General features: G+C 43.1%; 7 protein-coding genes across 7 annotated transcripts; 5 read left to right on the forward strand and 2 right to left on the reverse strand.

Moving 5' to 3' along the window:
- Window positions 1-1152: 1152 nt before the first annotated feature.
- Window positions 1153-3256, forward strand: K450DRAFT_257960 (uncharacterized protein). Its single transcript, XM_051591753.1, has 7 exons — window positions 1153-1199; window positions 1295-1526; window positions 1579-1933; window positions 2019-2053; window positions 2159-2447; window positions 2531-2609; window positions 2707-3256. The coding sequence occupies exons 2-7, from the start codon at window positions 1523-1525 to the stop codon at window positions 3067-3069; spliced, it is 1125 nt and encodes a 374-aa protein (XP_051441174.1). The 5' UTR covers window positions 1153-1199; window positions 1295-1522; the 3' UTR covers window positions 3070-3256.
- Window positions 3257-3317: 61 nt separating this feature from the next.
- On the forward strand, window positions 3318-5582 carry K450DRAFT_257968 (uncharacterized protein). The gene is made up of 6 exons (XM_051591754.1): window positions 3318-3507; window positions 3583-3821; window positions 3912-4105; window positions 4180-4564; window positions 4660-5068; window positions 5172-5582. The coding sequence occupies exons 1-6, from the start codon at window positions 3342-3344 to the stop codon at window positions 5345-5347; spliced, it is 1569 nt and encodes a 522-aa protein (XP_051441175.1). The 5' UTR covers window positions 3318-3341; the 3' UTR covers window positions 5348-5582.
- A 326-nt stretch (window positions 5583-5908) lies between these two features.
- K450DRAFT_283666 (uncharacterized protein) lies at window positions 5909-11039 on the reverse strand. Its single transcript, XM_051593487.1, has 2 exons — window positions 10820-11039; window positions 5909-10757 (listed from the first exon to the last, which is right to left on the reverse strand). Exons 1-2 carry the CDS (start codon window positions 11016-11018, stop codon window positions 6133-6135), a joined length of 4824 nt encoding a protein of 1607 aa, XP_051441176.1. The 5' UTR covers window positions 11019-11039; the 3' UTR covers window positions 5909-6132.
- A 97-nt stretch (window positions 11040-11136) lies between these two features.
- K450DRAFT_257978 (uncharacterized protein) lies at window positions 11137-15927 on the forward strand (the record flags this gene model as incomplete). The annotated part of the gene is made up of 21 exons (XM_051591755.1): window positions 11137-11283; window positions 11353-11482; window positions 11559-11647; window positions 11718-11787; window positions 11849-12223; window positions 12295-12542; window positions 12626-12747; window positions 12813-12973; window positions 13039-13274; window positions 13357-13661; window positions 13736-13837; window positions 13905-14089; window positions 14158-14241; window positions 14312-14400; window positions 14466-14555; window positions 14626-14815; window positions 14887-15146; window positions 15224-15281; window positions 15347-15470; window positions 15533-15612; window positions 15677-15927. The coding sequence occupies 21 exons, from the start codon at window positions 11140-11142 to the stop codon at window positions 15808-15810; spliced, it is 3276 nt and encodes a 1091-aa protein (XP_051441177.1). The 3' UTR covers window positions 15811-15927.
- Window positions 15527-16630, forward strand: K450DRAFT_257981 (uncharacterized protein). Its single transcript, XM_051591756.1, has 4 exons — window positions 15527-15612; window positions 15677-15977; window positions 16055-16355; window positions 16431-16630. The coding sequence occupies exons 2-4, from the start codon at window positions 15899-15901 to the stop codon at window positions 16537-16539; spliced, it is 489 nt and encodes a 162-aa protein (XP_051441178.1). The 5' UTR covers window positions 15527-15612; window positions 15677-15898; the 3' UTR covers window positions 16540-16630.
- Window positions 16414-18597, reverse strand: K450DRAFT_257985 (uncharacterized protein). The gene is made up of 4 exons (XM_051591757.1): window positions 18332-18597; window positions 18172-18267; window positions 17761-18098; window positions 16414-17687 (listed from the first exon to the last, which is right to left on the reverse strand). The coding sequence occupies exons 1-4, from the start codon at window positions 18423-18425 to the stop codon at window positions 16722-16724; spliced, it is 1494 nt and encodes a 497-aa protein (XP_051441179.1). The 5' UTR covers window positions 18426-18597; the 3' UTR covers window positions 16414-16721.
- Window positions 18466-19561, forward strand: K450DRAFT_257989 (uncharacterized protein). Its single transcript, XM_051591758.1, has 5 exons — window positions 18466-18546; window positions 18621-18785; window positions 18886-18990; window positions 19064-19324; window positions 19406-19561. Exons 1-5 carry the CDS (start codon window positions 18544-18546, stop codon window positions 19532-19534), a joined length of 663 nt encoding a protein of 220 aa, XP_051441180.1. The 5' UTR covers window positions 18466-18543; the 3' UTR covers window positions 19535-19561.
- The last annotated feature ends 83 nt before the right edge of the window (window positions 19562-19644 follow it).

Below are 19644 nucleotides of genomic sequence, written 5' to 3' on the forward strand. Positions count from 1 at the left end.
CAAATGCCCCCCATTTGCTCAGTAGAATTGCCATAGTATCTCCTTCTGAAGCGGTCTTTTGATATGTCTGTTTTCCGCTCCAAAGCAACTTGAATAAGAGGAAGTAGCCGTGCAGTCGTTGGCTTACGTATAAAGTCAGAAATCCGAAGATCAGGATTAGCTATAGTGCCAGCAACCCGGTTACAGTTCATCAGCCCAAATTTTGAAGGGCCGATGAAGCTTGTGATGCACCACCCAAACACAGAAGCTTGCAAAATGAAACTCCAAGTCATCATTCTATTCGGTATTCCGTGGGTGGTATCCCCCCTCAGAATGGCAGCTCGCTACCCCCAAGTTGCTTATTTAATCTGACTTATACTTCTTTGCTTTTTAAAGCAATTGAAGACACGACTGACTTTGGCCTTGTCGCCTATTCACGCGATAATCTATGTAACGCAAGGAAAAAGTAACGTTTGTGGGTAAGCGTGCGACTTGCGCTTTTTCTCACTTTCAAAATAAAAATAGGCGGGTAAAACGCTATCCTGTTGTACCTGTTACAAGAAGACAATGTCAGCAAGCCAATCATGGATCGGAGCGCAAAATCCGCTATTTTATTACCATGGGCAGCTTGCCACCCCCCAACAGACAACTTTTTGTTTTTCTACACTTTTCTTTTTCAAAAGTCTTTTTGTTCTTTTCCTTCTCGTTGTCTTTTTCTTTCATCGTTGCATCTGTCAGCCTTTTGATGCCCTTTGGTTCGTATTCCCATGAATCATGTTTCCAAGGATTGCATCTCCGACGAAGACTGCCAACCACTATCATTCACACAACGATTCATCGTCGAATACCACTTCGTCCAGTAAAATACCTTCACTTAATGCGCTCCCAAGTCAACAAGCAGACTATAATATAAGACCCTTGGAATGGAATACGCCAAACTCAACGTCGCCTACTTCCACCACCAATACTTCTGTCATGAGGCCTTCACACACACGGTCACCTTCACGAGGTAGGGTTGGTTTTCTATCTGACCAGCTCGCATCCATTTTCACGACTTCGCTCTCAAACATCATGTTTTTTTCAGTGAAAGTGTATTACAGCTTTGAAGGCGACATGAAATCCTGCTATACGGCCTTTAATTATCATATTAATGTTAATCCAGACACCACCATCACGAACGTGCCTTTATCGCAATGCCTTATGGCCATCAGTCGCGCAAGGTACTTTGATGCGCAGTTTTGTCCGTTTGTTCTGTCATGACATTTCAATAACATCACGCTTCTGCACTCATCGCTGCCAAACTCCAACTTCTTAGTCCCGAAATGTTCTTTGACTCTCAAGAGTTTTCTGTATATAGCATGAGTTATGAAGAGATCGCGGCACAACCCCCAGACACAGCTAAAACCATTATCTGGGAAGGACATGGCCTTTCTTCTTGGATCATTGAAAGCGATCAAAGAGAAAACAAGCAGATCTCGGGGGAGGTCTATACGACTAGCAATCATTCATACCTGACTGAAATACGGGTCACTTTGAAACTAAAATGGGTAAGATCAACAATGCGGTTGCTCCCTTTTCCAGAACTAAAAATTTTTCTAGAGCACCTTTTCCACCATAAGCTTTTGTGCTGTAGTAGCATTTACACTAACTTTGATTGTCAGACCAATAGATTAGCCGAACCTGCCTCGAAAAGCATGGATTATATTGCTTATGAGGCACAGTCGACAAGTAACGAATACTATTCGATCTATCGTGACAAAGGAAAACAGCCCGCTTTGGAAGCTCCCTTTACCAACACAACCATGAACCATCAAAGTCCAACCCTCAGATCGCATTTTCCCGAAAACCGACAACGAGTTGGCGCTTTGATTCATCAGGATGTCCCGAACATCGTTCCACGCAAGAACAGCATGGAAGACAAAAGAAGATTACCCATGTTTACGAGCAACCCAAGGTTCTATTGAAATCTATCTACCTATTGATTGTTTTTTTCCAAAGGTGCTATGACTGATTTAGAAAGTAACTTTTTTTGCATGTAGCATAAAAAAAAATACAGAGGATGATGAAGAAGCTGGTAAGTTGTGTCATTTCAAGAACTTTAAATTTTATGCTTAAATGAATGAAATAGATGACATCGTTCCCCCCACAACAAACTTACGACGATTCCACTGATTGCTAGATTTAGAATCCGATGGCTCAAACTACGACCCCACCCACGATGAATTGGAATCACCATCGTCCTTACAAAAGCCCTCCCGGCGGTCTGCGGCCAAAAAACGGAAAGTCAAGGATATTGATCCAAAAAGCGGACGGTTTTATTATGAAATGGAGCGAGATCACTGTGGTCAGCCTATTTTACCAGTGGAGATAGACTCTTGGACCGTCATTAATTTAGGTGTGATTGACGCTGAGCGTCCAGCCTTCCATACAGCACGCTACATTTACCCGATAGGATACACGATCAAAAAGTACGTGATGTCAATATGAAGTACTAATTTGGAAAAATGGTTTCATGGAAAATTCTAAGAACATCCCTCCTCATTTACCATAGATGGTATCGCAGCATGGTTGATGCCAAGCGGGATACCCAATATACATGTCGAATAGTGGATGGTGGTGAAGAACCAAGAGTAAGTAAAAGAAAGATGAATGGACCCACTCATTCTTTTCAAAAACGCGCTGTTCCGTTGCTAATGCCTTTACTTTTGACTATTTCCTCCGTCGCAGTTTCAAGTTGAAGCAGACGATAATCGTGGCACCGTCTTTGAAGGAAGAACTCCTACCACGGTTTGGACTGAAGTGGTTCGAAAGGCTTTTTCAATACGCAACCTTGACTACCAGCATAGTCCAGTCGGACCTGAGTTTTTTGGGCTGCGTAAAAATGCCATTGCTAAAATGATACAAGATCTTCCCAATGCTAAAAAATGCCGAAAATATGTATGGCAGACTTTCAGAGCAACCATGTCTGGCAAAGCTGGTCGTAATCGAAGACGTATAAACAATCTTGGTACATTAAGTCCCGAACTTTCAGAACAACAACAACAGCCATCGACGGTGATCAATCTCGACAAACCTATTCATAACCACTAACAATAGGGACAAGAGGTGAAAAAGAAAAAAGCCAACATAGAAGTCATGAAAATGCATGTAGCTTAGATTCTCATTTTTTCAGTACATTTTTTCCTTACTCTTTACATAAAGAATGTGTGCTGTTATCCTCCAAAACCTGCTCGTCATGGACCAGGACCCCTTTGGTCCAATAGCATCTCATTTCGTGTCTACCCGTGACTTCATATTATAATTAGGACTGCTTTCTCGACAAAGCTCACACTGTGTAGCTCTTCTCTCTCCATCCCCTCACCATGAAACACCATCGCTTGCTATTAGCTTGCCTGATTCCGTTATTGCTACCGGTTAGTTCGGTCCTAGCATCGGAAAAGACCACTCAGCAGTACCTGGATGATGGAAACAAATTGCTTGTTTCTGGCAAATACAGCGAAGCCTTGACTAGCTTTGACGCTGCCATCAGTAAGTGAACTTTGTCCCTTCTTTAGTGTTGGCTATATTCTTGGCCCCCCCACTTATTCATCATCTTTCTTTCAGGTAAAGATCCAGCAAACTATGTATCATACTATCGAAGAGCAACGACCTATTTGTCCCTTGGCCGTAACAGCGCTGCCCTGGAGGATTTTACCACCATTTTGTCCATTAAGCCCGACTTTCATCAGGCATTGCTGCAAAGAGGAAAGATCTATGCAAAGGAAGGAAACTTGGATTTGGCAAAAGCGGATTTGAAAGCCTATGTCAAGATCAATCCAAGTGATGCAGACGCTGCCACTCTGGTAAGTACATTGTCCTGTCCCTTTGCCCTTAAAATGTTTCCGTATGTCCTTTTTTTGTGCCTCTTCTGACCTGATCATTTTCTACTATAGTATGCTTCTGTACAACAAGCTGGAACGGACTTTGATCTAGCCAAGAAGGCCATTGACAACAAGGACTATGATGAATGTATTCGACTGCTTTCAGCCGTTGTGCCAACCGTCCCTCAATCCACCAGCATACGGTTGCTACGAGCTGGATGCCACATCGCCAAAGGTGAAATAGAAGAAGCCGTTGGGGACCTCACGTAAGTTTGGAGCCGAAAAGAGAGGATTATGCAGTATTGGTAGCCCCCTGCTCAACTGGTTTTTTTAATTTTAGACGAGCTGCCCACCTGTCACCAAGTGATGAGGATGTCCTGATGAAGTTGGCGCAAATCAACTACTATTCCTTGTATGAGCCTCAAGGCGCTCTCAGCCACGTCAAACAATGTCTCCACTACGACCCAGAGCAAAAACAATGCAAAGCCCTGTTTAGAAAGTTGAAAAAATTAGACAAGTCCGTCAATGCCGCTACAGCAGACTATGAATCCAACAAGTTTACGGCTGCTTCAAAGAAACTTGTGGGTACCAGTGAAGACAAAGGACTGATTGCCACTGTAGATGAAGAAGTAGACGAATTAGAACAGATTCTTGGTGCTACTGGTAAAATGCCAAGGCGACTCACCCTAAAACTGTATTCTTTGGCATGTAAAACTTTCGGTCAGGTAAGGAAAAAGCAAAAAAATAGATATACGTATACACTGGAACTGAGATTAGTGCTAACATTGATTATAATTTTTCTTCCAATCTCGGCTTTCAGAAAAAAGGCGACACTGCTAACACAAAGAAATGGTGCTCGGCCACGCTGGACATGGACGAGAATGACATTGATGCTCTTTCGAATCTTGGTGAATTGGCACTGGGAGAAGAGGACTTTGAAGGGGCTGTTCGACTTCTGAACAAAGCGCAAGAAGCAACTGGAGGTCAAAATAGACGAGTCCAAGAACTGTTGATGGAAGCACAGAAATTGCTCAAGCGTAGCAAAACCAGGGACTATTACAAGATTCTCAGAGTAGCGAAAGATGCCGACAAGCGAGAAATCAAAAAGGCCTATCGCAAACTTGCTCAAGAATGGCATCCTGACAAATACTCTGGAGAGTTGGGTCCTGAAGCAGTTGAAGCCAAGATGGCTGAGATCAATCAAGCCTATGAAGTGTTGTACGATGACGGTAAGTTGATTTAAATGATATGTGCTGTGCTGCACTGGATGTATAGCAGGAAATGAATCCTTGTACTGATCTATTCTTTGGTTACCTTTCGGATTCTCATTAGACTTGCGACAAAAGTATGATAGTGGCCAAGATCCATATGATCCAACCGGTGGACAACAAGGCGGTGGATTCCATCACGGAGGCAATCCATTTGGCGGCGGCGGTTTCCATGGTTTCCCATTTGGTGACTTCTCCGGTGGCGGCGGCCAACAATTCCACTTTAAAATGCAATACTAAACAACATTCCCCCTTTCCCTTTAATCCCATAAATAACACTGCGTCTCCCTGTCAACCCATACCTTTTGACATTCACACACCAACTCTAAAGTATCTACTGTCACCAACGTTAAAGTAAAGAAACCAATTAAACATGGCACTCGTACATTATTGTGGTTTTTTATTATTATTATTCTTCCTGTCATATTGAGCAATATATCGAAAGTACAGTCCTTTAGAAATAATTTGCGCTGCCATCATCCAAGTTTAACCTTCGTATCAGAATGTTGAATTCTGCCAAAATAAACGGATATATTCCAATACACCGTCTTTTCTTTCGAAGATGCACCTCTGTCTATCTAAATCTGAGGAGCAGGTTATTGGCCAATAGCAATTTCATAAATGCAACAAGCATAGGCTGGCGAAGTCAGTCCCGCTGATTTAAAACATATATCACTGTTCCCTTTTGTTCATCAATGTTAATCTCTGCATCCATAAATCGACCTTTATATCTCGTATCTCCAGCAGCCCATACAATCGTTGAGATGATTCGTTTTGCTAAATTTCAAATAAATCCTATGCATGATATCAATAAACTCATACATTCATACTTTGATAACTGTGAGTGTATATGTTTGCTTCTGTTTCTCCTGCCATGCTTTAAGTTACTAATGATTGCGAGAATAAATGTCAGGCTCTCTGCTCTGGTTCCTAATTTTCAATAGACAGTATAGGATACGGAAAAGTACTGGTAAAGATCCCCTATGTTTTTATTTTTATTTGTTCTCTTTTTTCTTCGACTGTCATTATGTTGAAGCGGGGACGACATCGACAATAGCGCTGAGAGCATTCAAGGTGATATTAGCGGTCGTTCGCCAAACATCGACACCATCTTGAGCATCTCTATAGAGCTGCCGTATAAAGTTATCTCCATCGGCATTGACGACGGCGAGCATATGAGACTTGAGACGATCGGAAGGAGTTTGTTTCCGACTTTCTTCCATGTACAGTAAGAAGCTGAGCAAGGTCACATACATGTTGCCACGACTAGCAATGCTGGTAGAGTCAGTGTTACCGAATTCGAGAATACCCCTGAACAAGCTCTTGAGTTTTTCATCAGGAAGTCGTGAACTCAGTTTCATTTCGCCATCTCCCTTACTGCGATGATGGTCACGAAGTCGAGTCATGCATGCCAAAAGCAACTCTGTGATATCGTAGGTGATGATGCTGTAGGCGTCGCTCGTGAGTTTGGGGAGCAATGCGTTGATTAAATCCAATAAGATGTGCTCGCGAGAATCAGAAGGAATGAGGTCGAGACACTCAGTCAGGGTCAAATGGACCACTTGTTTCCATGCCCGCAAACAATGGTATCGAGCAAACGCAATCTCACGGCTTTGGTTTTGAGCAATCAGAACCTCCAAAATACGTTGAATTTCATCTTCCACTAAGGCACTTTCGTTGACTGAAGTGATGGTGCCAGCTTGGATTTGTCGGTCCAACTCCGACCGGAGATGGTGGTAGGCCGCAGGGATATCATAAAGTGGACAACCCTGATCATTTTCATGTTGGAACTTTTCAGCATAGAATCCACGGTAGTATTGAGCTTTAAATCCATTGGCCTTTTCAGTGATTGGACTTGTCCATGTGAAATCTAGAGAGCTAAAGATTTCAAGCATCTTGGCTAGTGGCTGCTGGAAATTGCTATAGTCCGTCATTTCCACATCCATATCGTCGGGTATTGGGTTGGTGCCATACAGTAGACTCATCAACCGGTTAGAATAAGACTTTTGACCAGCTGACGTGGTCAAATGGAGCTCGATCGCTATAGACTTGAGCAGCCATGTTCGCAAATGCAACAGTGCCTTGAGATTGAAAAAATCAATGTCCATACTGGTACCATCAGATGAGTTCAGCGTGCCTTGGAAAGGTGATACCGGTCCACTGGACCGACTTGAGAACTTGCTAGGCAGAGCCTTGAACTGAACATAGAAGAAGTCTTCTCGAGTGCGCAGATATCTTGTAGTGGGTTGAGACGTGGCTTCACTTGAACAAAGCTTATAGATGATTTGATAACATTTCTCAGCCAGAATAGGATGTGTTGCGTAAAGAGGAGCCAGTTCTCGATCCTCTTCGTCCATCATACCACTAATGCTTTCTGCATTACCATCAACACCAGACTGCAACAAGGCCAAGATGGCATGAAGACACGATACTTTGGGACCTGCTGAGATAGGATCCTTGATATCCGTCTTGACAATGGATCCAAAAACATCATATCCCAAGATATAGTGAGCGATGGTTGGCTTTGATCTTTTGCCATCCAAATTCTCGAGAATCAAATTGACAATAGCAAGTCGAACAGATGAAGTAAGCGTGCCTTGTGAGGAGTTATCAGAACTTGCGTTGGTCACCCAGAAAGGGATATTGTATCTATCAAAGTCAGAATCATTGTAGCCAATAGATTCAGGTTCGCCAATCTCTAATTGTTCCAAAAAGCCATGGATAATGGATAGATGGTCGGGACTGGCGGCCAGGACTTGAGTCAGCTTGGCACCTAGTCCACTGATAATCGAATGACCACTGCTGGTACTCTTCAAATCAGTAGGAAGCTGTGACAGGTTTGGAGATGCAGACAAAGCAGACATGATGCTGATGCTGGATACACTGATTTGCTCACTGTCTTGGCAGTTGACAAACAACGCAATTTGAACAATCACATTGGCGTGGTAAAGAAGGAAAGTGTCTAGTGTCACGACAGATGGTAAAGCGGGATACTTGTATCCAGCAATTGAAATTTCAGCGCCAGAAAGTCCTGACGAGTTCTTGCTAAATTGATGTACCAAGACATTGCAAAAGGTGTTTTGCACTTTTAAGGTATGTGAGATGATGGAAAGACATCGTTCAACGCACTTTGTGAAATATTGAGTCCGGAAAGTATTGTCGTGAACAGCCTGAACGCCATATTCTACAATCTTGAAGATTTCCACCGTAAACTTTGAGCCCGACAGCAATCGCTTCAAAATTTCGAATCCTGGATGGCTGATGTACGTCAGGAGGATATTGTCTGTACTCATACCCATCTTGGGACTGCTGTTCAAAGATCCCAGATTAAATGTGAGCAAACTCTTTTCAAAGAGGGCCAGACACGACTCTATGACTTTCCACTTCTCAGTGGGGTAGTTGTACTTGCGACTTGAAGCAGGCAAGAACACTTCATCGATGATGAGAGAGATGTAGGGTTCAGTACCAGGAGAGCGGGTGGCTGCACCTAAGCGATCAGGAATGGACTGTGAAATGGAAACCAGTTCTGGCATCTTTCCTGTTGCCTTTGGGGCTTCATGAATTAACGATTGTAAAAGGTGGATGAAAGCCAGCGTTTCAGGATATGTTCCGAGTTTGCTTTCCTGTGCAATATCGTAGACCATGCCTCCTTCCTGATGAGAGCTGCTAACACGGATGGTCGAAGTAGGATGACTTCCTGGAAGGCCAAAGATTTGCGAGGGTTGTCCCAAAAGACCAGTTTGCTGTTGTTGTCGCTGTTGCGTCTCAAGTGCTTGTCTCTGCTTCTTTGTAGTCAACACGCCACTATCCTCGAGCACCTGCCATATCTGCTGAGAGCAACGAATGGCTGTGGTATTCTCTGTGCCATCATCCTTGGCTGTACAAAAAGCTGCAATGCAACTATAAAGAGATGCGCGGAGTGCTGGAGTAGTAGGGCAGCCCAAGAGGTTGATCAAAGATGCCAAGGCAGCAAAAGTCTCGTTTTCCCAGAAGAAGTTCTTGGCAACATCCGAATATAAAATGACTTGACGGAAAACATGGAGAAAGGCGGCCAAAACCCGTTCTTCTTCCAAAGGCAAAGTCGCTGGTGAGTCCTTGTTGTAGTTACTCAATAGTGGTGTATAAAAGTTGATGGCAGCAAAAAGTTTTGGCCAAGAGAAAAGGCTTTGGGATGAAGGATTGGTAGTGGTACCTTCAGCACTAAAGAAGTGAAATGTTTGTAGAGCACATTTCTCGCCGGTGGCCAGTGAAGCCAAAAATTCATACACAGCTCGGACTGTGCCCACCACGCGAACTTCTGTAATCCACTTGAGAAAGTTGTTCAAGCCATTGTCATTGGGGGGCCAGAATTTGAGTCCAGCCTCCGGTCGATTTCGATAAACATTTGCAAGCAATATAACGAAATCTTCCAAATCATGACAGGTAACTTGGCTTGTCTCTGCAGGAACAATAGCAGTTTTGGCATTGCCCATTTGGTACATGGGGATATCAGCATCTTCTTCATCCAACTTCATCTGTCGTAGAATTGTTGACATATGATGTATGAAGGCAATGGATGTGGCTTCAATCTCGTAAATAAAAGCTTCTCTAAAGCTTTCACAGACTTCTGTGTTGTTGGTTGATGAGTCGCTTGCGCTACTGCCGGATTTCGAACGTCCTGCTTTGTTGAACGCTCTGTCTTTGTCGCATTGAAAGCTTAACAATTCTTTTCCAAGATATTTGAAAACGTTGTCACCAATTGCACGTTGGACCACGACAGCCACTCGATCTTCTCCAAAAGGTAATCGGTCTTTTAAGTCAGAGTGAGCCTTGACAGCATGAACGAGGAAAAGAGACCATTGTAGAGCCACTGAAGCTCTGATTGAAACTGAACTCCAGCCGTCTCCTGTTAATATTTGGTCGAACTGCTCAATGAACTTTGTATCTTGGCAAATCGTTTCTTGATGATTCATGCTGCTGATAGAGGTATCAAAGTTCATGTTGGTGGAAGCGAAAAAGCACATGAGAAGGTAATGTCCAATATCTGTCTTGGATCCGCGTTCTCTCAAACTCTTTGCTAGTGCTATAGTTTCGTCTGTATCGAGGCCAATTAAAGCAGCAATATGATACAGGAGTCTGGCCAGATCTATACGCTCATCGCGGAGACGTCTCAGTCTGAAGTTGGAGATTTCTGTTCCAAGCTTTCCGAATCCAGGCTGTGCTCCTGTCGCAGCTGTTGGTTGAGCGCCTTCTAATGCACCAGTACTCTCGATGGATTCGATTTGCTTTTGTAGTCTATCAATAGTGGCCAAAATTTTGGTCGGCAGAGTTCCTATTTTTGCCTTGTTATAGATATCGGTCGAAATGGACTCGCTGACAAGACCGGCAATAAATGTATAGCTAGTTTCTCGAAGGGTTGTATCCACGTTTGCATTTCTGGCCATGATAACAAGTTGAATAAGGCATTCCAAAAGGTAACCTCGTTCCATATGATAAAGCGTAATAGCACTATCAACTTCAGAGTTGTCAAACTTGGTCATGTTTGACTTTCCAGTATAAATGAGAGATGCTGCAACATGTTCGTCAATGTTAAGTTGGTCGCTCAGGAACACGGTCTGCTTCATAAACTGTTCATTAATCTTTTTGCGATCGCCATTGATAATTGCTCGACCTTACAATAAAGTTAGTGTGCATTATTTGAGAGCATTTGGTTGGCATGTCAGTCAAACTCACCGGAAATAATGGTGTTTCTGTGATCTTGATTCTTGGGTGGATCGTCAAGCAACTGCAAAAATTGCGGACGGTAGGCTTCAATTCCTTGTCGCAATCTCCTAATAGCAGGCGGTGATGGTGATCTTAAGGTTTCTGCTATTAAATTGTGCAGATCGCCAAATCCTTGCGACCATTGAGGGGCGCTAAGGACGTCCGTCATAGTGATAGAGAAGGGTTGGTGTAAGCAAAGTCGCGCGTTCCAGCCTGCCAGAAAGAAGTTTTTGTGACGTCTGAAATTTGTCTGTGCGGGACTTGATTCCTTTCCACTTCTTCTCCATCGCATGCCAAGGGAAACCCGCCCCATCGAATTGCGGAAACTTATGCCCTTCTCCGACTCGGCACGCAAGTACAGAACATCGGATTCTATACATAGCGAGGATGAAGAGCCTTTGATGGACGAAGAAGCATTGCTGGGTTCCACGGCGGTACTTGTATTGTTTCAAACTAAACCGACCTGATATGCTTGCATCTGACACTTTTCACCTCATTTGCAGGATAACGACGAATCAATAGATAGACACCATCCACGGAAACGAAAGGCAAAAGGAAAATCAACTCTCAGTAATGTATTTCAGCGAGCTCCAAAAAGCCTAAACGCTCGAACAATCAATATTCATGAAGATGGTAATTGAAACGCAAATATCGCATGAAACGACACATCAGGTTGCTATCAGTATTGATCAATCTTTCTAATCAACAGATCGAGCGAAGAAGAAGTTTTCTCCCAATCTGATTGTCAATCAGAAGTACAATATAATAACCTTCTTACCACTTGTGATGTACGAGCAGGTAAGTCCAAACATCAATTATATGCGTATACGGTGACTGCCAGCCATCTGACTACTTGATGCTCGTTCAGTTCAAAGTTTTTTTCAACCTGTATTTTCTTCTGGTTGCTTTATCTCAATTTATTCCAGCCTTAAAGATTGGTGAGCATCTCAAATGTTTGATTCAACCAGTGCTGACTTGCTTATGCATTTTCGCCACCAGGATATATTTTCACGTACTTTGGACCACTCTGCTTTGTTCTCTTGGTTACGATTAGCAAGGAGGCAATGGATGATTACCAACGTTATGTACGAGACAAAGAAGCCAACTCACAACAATACATTGTCCTCTCATCTACCGGACAGCGCAGTATACCCAGTTCTAAAATTCGTGTTGGCGATCTTGTCGTTTTGAAGAAAGATCAAAGAGTACCCTCTGATATGGTTTTGTTACGCACAACTGAAGCGAGTGGCGCATGCTTCATTCGCACGGATCAGCTCGATGGTGAAACCGATTGGAAATTACGCTTGGCAGTGCCTACCACACAAAATTTGCCTACCGATGACAGCATTAATCAACTGGAAGGAGAGATCTACGGTACGTTACAGCAGAAGGATTGAGAAGTAGGAATCGAATTGCATCTGATTTTAGTTGGTTGCATTACATAGCCGATGCCCCTCACAAGGACATTCATTCTTTTCTTGGAACTTTCACTCAGTTCAATACCAACAACGGACAACCTCATGTTGACGCTCTTGGTGTTGAAAATACGCTGTGGACGAACACTGTCCTTGCATCTGGAACGGCCGTTGGATTTGTTATATATACCGGTAAAGATACTCGTGCTGTCATGAATACAAGTCATCCAGAGACCAAAATTGGTCTTTTGGATAGAGACATCAATCGACTCGCAAAGGTATGGGCTTTTTTATTCTATCTAATGTTTGTTACCTGCCAGTCGAATATGTTTTAAAGATGGTTGTTGCTACCATGTTTCAGATTCTCTTTCTCGTAACTTTGGCACTTTCTATTGTTATGGTTGGCCTGAATGGATTCCAAGGAATATGGTATATCTATGTGTTCCGATTCCTTATCTTATTTTCGTCTATTATTCCCATCAGGTATGTTTTGTTCTCCAATATGTACACCGATATGAAAGATAATTGCTCATCTCATGGTACAAAAGCTTGCGCGTCAATTTGGATATGGGCAAAACGGTCTATGGTCGACAAATAGAGCATGATAGAGAAATACAAGGCACCATTGTTAGAACTAGCACTCTGCCTGAAGAGCTTGGCCGAATAGAATATTTGCTAACGGATAAGACGGGAACTCTTACAAAGAATGGTAATAACGAGAAGTGTTGCTTGACAACAAGTGATGTGAGTCTCTCTAACAAAGCCATTTCATAGATATGGAACTCAAGAAGCTACATATGGGCACGATGTCTTATGGAATTGATTCTATGGATGAAATCGTTTCCCATCTTGAGACAGCATATGAACAGACACGACCTAGCTACAAGCGTGCGGGAACTTCTGCAAATATACAACCCAGTGGAGGTATCGTTGGAATTTCCGGAAAGGGGCGCCGAGATATCTCTTCTCGCATAAAGGATATTGTGCAGGCCTTGGCACTTTGCCATAATGTTAGTATGATAGATTTTTATATGTCTCATGGTTGCACGACTTCCTTATAGCCAACGTCTAATTATTTGTTTTCTGTGGTAGGTCACACCTGTTATTAGCACAGATGGGACCATTGCATATCAAGCCTCCAGTCCTGACGAAGTGGCGATTGTGAAGTGGACTGAACAAATTGGTGTCGCTCTTACTTTCCGTGACATTCGAGAGATCCATCTGCGCATTGCTTCATCAGGCGATATACACGAGTTCGAAGTCCTGCAAGTCTTCCCATTCACTAGTGAATCCAAGCGCATGGGTATCATTGTTCGCGATAAGTTGACCAACGAAATCACCTTCTATCAGAAGGGTGCCGATGTTGTTATGAGCCGGATTGTCCAATACAATGATTGGTAAGCACGTTGTTTGATCAATAACCCGACGCATTGAACATAGCTAACAATATGGACATCGTGTGATTTTTCAGGTTGGACGAGGAGTGTGGCAACATGGCTCGCGAAGGTCTCAGAACTTTGGTGGTTGCAAAGAAGCGCCTATCTGAGGAAGCATACGAAGACTTTAGACAAAGGTATGTATATAATGCAAGTAGGGGATGCTTTTACAAAGATGAACCAGTCATCTAATTCTGATTTTAGATATCATGAAGCGGAAACTAGCATTCACGACCGTAATGCCCGCAAGCAGGAGGTCGTAGAAAGCTGTCTCGAAAGCGACTTAGAACTCTTGGGATTGACGGGTGTTGAGGACAAGCTACAGGATGGTGTCCGCAATACATTGGAATTGATGAGAAACGCAGGATTGAAGATTTGGATGTTGACAGGTAGGATTTAACAAGCGGATACAAGTAATTTTATATTATTTACCTAATATCAATCTACAATGATACAGGTGATAAGATCGAAACCGCAACTTGTATTGCAGTATCGTCTAAACTAGTTTCCCGAAATCAAAACATTCACCAAATTTCAAGACGTTAGTATCACATTCCTAAATCATGCGTAGTTCTCATGATATAACCCGACTAACCTCTTGAATCGCACAGTAAAATCCTCCATGGAGGCCCTTGACGAGCTTGATAACTTAAGGTCAATGACCGACTGCTGTCTTGTTATCGACGGTGAATCACTGCAGGTATGGTTGAAATAATATGTTCGATATTTTTTGGTTGATACGGGTTTCTCATGTTACATCAACAGCTGTACTTGGATAATTTCAACGAAGATTTTATTGAGCTGGCAACATCTTTACCTGTCGTGGTTGCCTGTAGATGCTCTCCCACTCAAAAGGTAAGACACGTTTTAAGTGTACTGTGAGCTACAGCAAGTTTGAGAATGTATCCTGACGCATTCAATCTAGGCGGATATCACAAGGTTGATCAAAGCATATACACGAAAGCGTGTCCTTTGTATTGGTGACGGCGGCAACGATGTCAGCATGATTCAAGCCGCCGATGTCGGTGTTGGTATTGTTGGAAAGGAAGGACGACAGGCTTCTCTCGCCGCTGACTTTTCGGTGATGCAGTTTAGTTATCTGACCAAGCTTCTTCGTAAGTCATTTATTACACTTGTGGGCGGCGACGTGTAGGGCAATTGTCACTAATAGCCTATCCACACATAGTTTGGCATGGACGTAACAGCTACAAACGGTCAGCAAAGCTTGCGCAGTTTGTCATTCATCGTGGTCTCATCATATCGGTGATGCAAGCTGTTTTCTCGGCTTTCTTCTATTTTGCTCCTATTGCTCTTTACCAAGGCATGTTAATAGTCGGATATGCTACTTTGTATACTATGGCTCCTGTGTTCTCGCTAGTTCTGGATCAAGACGTCAGTGAAGATATAGCGCTGCTATACCCCGAACTATACAAAGATTTGACAAAGGTAAGTGAAAGTTTGGAAAAGATTTGTTATGAAGCCTGACAGCATTTGATCTAATATGTGACTCAAACGTCATTCAGGGACGATCACTGTCGTACCGAACATTCTTTACTTGGCTCCTCATCAGCGTTTATCAAGGTTGGTAACCTAACTTTAGTGTGTCACTGGATAGCTCTGAATGGTATACTCACATAGTGTTGCAGGAGGAGCGATCATGATCTTGTCCATTCTTTTGTTCGAGGATGAATTCATCCATATTGTATCTATATCGTTTACGGCGTTGATCTTTAATGAGTTATTAATGGTTGCGTTCGAGATCAATACATGGTAAGGAAAAAGGAGGGTCATATGTTTTTCTAATGCGAGTCTATTTAACACCCTATTATCAGGCATCGTATCATGATTATATCAGAAATTGTCACTATTCTCATTTACGTTGGATCTATGTGGGTCTTACCAACCTACTTTGGTAAGCATTTGTCGCAATGATAAACACAACGTAGCAAACGCACTCTAACACCTACTTTCAAAAGACATGACATTCATCCTGACGACACGGTTTGTGTGGAAGGTTGCTGTAATAACAGCGGTCAGTAGTTTGCCATTGTACTTTGTCAAATTTATCAAACGACGGTACGCTCCTCCAAGCTATACAAAATTGACGTAGCAGTCACAAAGTTCAAGGTTTTTTCTGCTCACCGTGAATCCTGTAAACATCTTCCATTCCCTCCCCTCCCCTCTACACTTGTATTATCATGTCACGCGATAATCTATTGTTTCAAGATATTTTTGATATAAAGGATATTGATCCAGAAGGAAAGCGATTCGACAGAGGTAATTAGAATAGAATGCCCAAATTTTACTTTTTAGTCCGAATGGGCACAGTTGATTAATTCAACAACATATTGCAGTGTCCCGTGTTCGTGCTCGTTCTGAGAACTACGAAATGGACTTGACATTGGATTACAACACAGAGCTTTACCCACTTGAGATTGGCGAAAAGTTTTCCTTGGTGCTTGCTTCTTCTTTGGCGCTTAACGGAGGCTCTGGTGCCGCTGCTGGTGTTGAGAAGCGTGAAAGCTGGCGTGAACGAGCACCCGGTGATCGAGATCTCAGCGATGAATACGAATATGTCATGTACGGTAAAGTGTACCGATTCGACGAGGCAAATAGTGGTAGCAGCAGCGCACCACTCGGTGCAGGTCAAAAAGTGTAAGTGGAAAGAAAGAAACGGCAGTGGCTATGTATCGACATTCTCATCAACCTCTAACCACCATTCTCCTCTAGTGCTGTGTATGTTTCCTTCGGTGGTCTGTTGATGTGCCTTGAAGGTGATTTCAGACACTTGCAAAACATAACTGTCGGTGAAAACATTTACCTTCTTATGAGAAAGTAAACTTTACATCAAGGCGACCCAACCTATTGCAAACTACTGTATACATAAAACACAACACAACCATTCAATGATCACATAGATTTTTAATACACCTGATTTCCATTTTTCGGATTGCAAATCAATGATTGATAGATATTCAAAATGATGGTGGTGTTTACAGCGCGTGTTCATATAGCTGAAGCTTATTTACAGCATAGGGCGTACTGGCCAAAGATCAGGAAAAGAAGACCTAGCAACAACCAATGTCTATTGTGTCGTAACGTGTTAGCTAAGCGCATCGACCTGGAGGTCGATGGAAGACTGACACCTCCATCCAACTTTTCAGCTAGTGCACCATCAAATCGACTGGGATCAAACAGCTGCCAAGCTTCTTGAACAAGAGTCGGCTCGCGTATTTTCTCGTCAGCAACACTAGAAGCATTACGCTGAAGATAGTTAACAGCCTGCTCTGCAATATACTGACCAGATTGGAAGGCAAATGGCATGCCGTGACCATTGTAACCTATAGCAACGAATTGGCCAGGTGCACCAGGGACTTGACCGACAATGGGTTTACCATCGAGGGTATAACACATAATGCCCGTCCACTCTTGAATGCGGTCTTCACTTTCAGGCAAAAGTTCGGGGAATATGGACTTCATCACAGATCGCAAGGCAGCTCCAACTCGATTGTTGAGAACGGAATCATCACTTTCATACATCTGCTGTCCAGGGATGTCTTCTCTTCCGCCTCCAATCACATATACTCCATCTTTTCCTCTTCTGATCATGTATTCCGACCCATGATGAAGGGTAAATCCTCTCGTCCATTCTTTGACGTTCACTTTGTGATCTTGTTCGCTTTGGAAAGCAATTACTTGTGCTCTAGTTGGCACCAACGCCTTTTGCAAATTTGACGGCAGTAAATGGCCAGCCCATGCGTTGGAAGCAAGAAGAACAACGTCACAGACGACACTGCCTCTTGGTGTCTCCACCTGCCATTTACTGGAACCCTTTTGTTGATAGATACGAGTAGCTGGCGTACGAGATTGAATGTTGACATTTTTATTCTTGATGAATTCTTGTTGCAATCCCCAGCAAAGTTTAGCCGGCCATAACTGATGCGCGGGTATAAGTAGAGCACCGACAGCGCTGTTATCGCCCAGTTTCTAAACATCGCATTGAGAAGAGATTTAGTCGTCAAACCGCCAGTGACCCCAAGTCCGGCTAAGCATGACTTACCTCAAACACGGTTTCCTTTTCCCAAATCTCCACATCCTCAAGCAAGTTTCCACCGAAACGTTTATCAGCTACTTCAAATGCGGCTAAATCAAGCTTAGCGTCTGCGAACTCTTGGGCATCACAACACTGCAGATTCCCAGTTCCTTCTTGGAGGTCGCATGCGATAGAATTTTCATTAATAATGCCAACGAGATGGTCAGCATTGTGACGCTCCAACAAACGCTTTAGATAAGCGGGTTTTTCACCCATTATCTCGCTATCTTGACGAAATCCGCGAAATGAAAAAGGAGTCAAATGACCACCGTTCCGTCCTGTAGCGCCGCTCACCGGGTCTCTTGCTGACATCTCATGTTAGTCTTGATTGCGTTGTAGCTTGATTCAGGGGAAAAGTTCTATTTTACGTCCACTCACCTTCCAGTGCTAGGATATTCAATTGGGGATGCTTCCGTGATAGGTTGAACAAAGCTCCGGTTCCTGTAAGACCCAGTCCTACAATGACCACGTCGGCTGCAATAGTACACCATGAGTAAGGAAATTTTCAAATGAGAAAAGGCATAACCGTTTAAGGTACCATTAGTGGGCAATTCCTTGGTCGTGCGATAGGACTCAAGGGGATTGTGGTTGAGCCAGAATGATCGGGTGGGATTTGCCTTGGGTAGAGACATGAAGCGGGGTTTGGAGGCTTCCAGGCAGGCTACTGTAAACTTTTGACTGTCCGCCTCCTGATATTCTTAACGCTTCAACCACCTACGCAATAACCTTCCATTTCGATAGTCTTACAGAATGGTACAAGACATTCCAATTTACTCATCCCTCATTGTATAGAATGCCGTCTCATCATTACTAACTATTGATAATAGAACTTTTTGTTTGGTTCTCGAAAGACCCCAGCTGAAATGCTTCGGCAACATCAGCGATCTCTGAACAAGGCGCAGAGAGAGCTCGATCGCGAGCGCATCAAGTTAGAGCAACAAGAAAAGAAATTAATTGCTGATATTAAAAAGTCAGCCAAGGCAAACCAAATGGTAATGAGAGAGTTTTTTCCGAAGTATTTCTTGATATTTTACGCAAGCCGCTGTGTAGGATGAACACATTGATTCATTTTTATTTCCCCTTTTTTTACAGAATGCCTGTAAGGTCATGGCCAAGGATCTAGTCCGAACACGCCGCTATATTCAAAAGTTCTACCAAATGAAGACACAGCTTCAGGCCGTTAGTTTACGTATTCAGGTGAGCCTGCATTGCAGATCAAAAATGGGGTACAATACATATACTCAAGCCCCCACCAAAATCCTTATATTAGACATTGAGATCGACACAGCAAATGTCAGAAGCCATGAAAGGAGCCACAAAAGCCATGGCATCCATGAATAGAAGAATGAACTTGCCTCAAATTCAAAAAATCATGATGGACTTTGAAAGAGAGAGTGAATTTATGGATATGAAGGAAGAAATGATGAATGATGCGATTGATGACGCAGTAGAAGAAGAGGACGACGAAGCCGAGACTAATGAAATAGTAGAGAGAGTTCTTGACGAAATAGGCATTGATATGAATCAGCAGGTGAGTTGTCAGCTGTGTGAGGCAAGGGAAAAAAAAAAAGTAAAGAAACTCATGTGGCCAATGCGCCTGCCGCTACCATAGCTCGTGGATACCCCTGTTGGACTGGCACAGGCAACACCAGCCCAATCCGAACGCATCGCTCAAGCGGAAGGTATGACCGATGAAGATGCTGCTTTACAAGCGCGCTTGGATAACCTCAGGAGGGAATGATAATGTATGTGATTGGCCTAAGCTACGTCTCACAGCGAGTGTATCATTTGCGTTTAACTGGCAATCCAAAATGATAAAAAAAAGTTAAAAAAATAATAATGCCTTCTGCT

This window comes from Umbelopsis ramanniana, assembly GCF_025399195.1.
Source record: "Umbelopsis ramanniana AG unplaced genomic scaffold K450scaffold_69, whole genome shotgun sequence".
NCBI classification, from domain to species: domain Eukaryota; kingdom Fungi; phylum Mucoromycota; class Umbelopsidomycetes; order Umbelopsidales; family Umbelopsidaceae; genus Umbelopsis; species Umbelopsis ramanniana.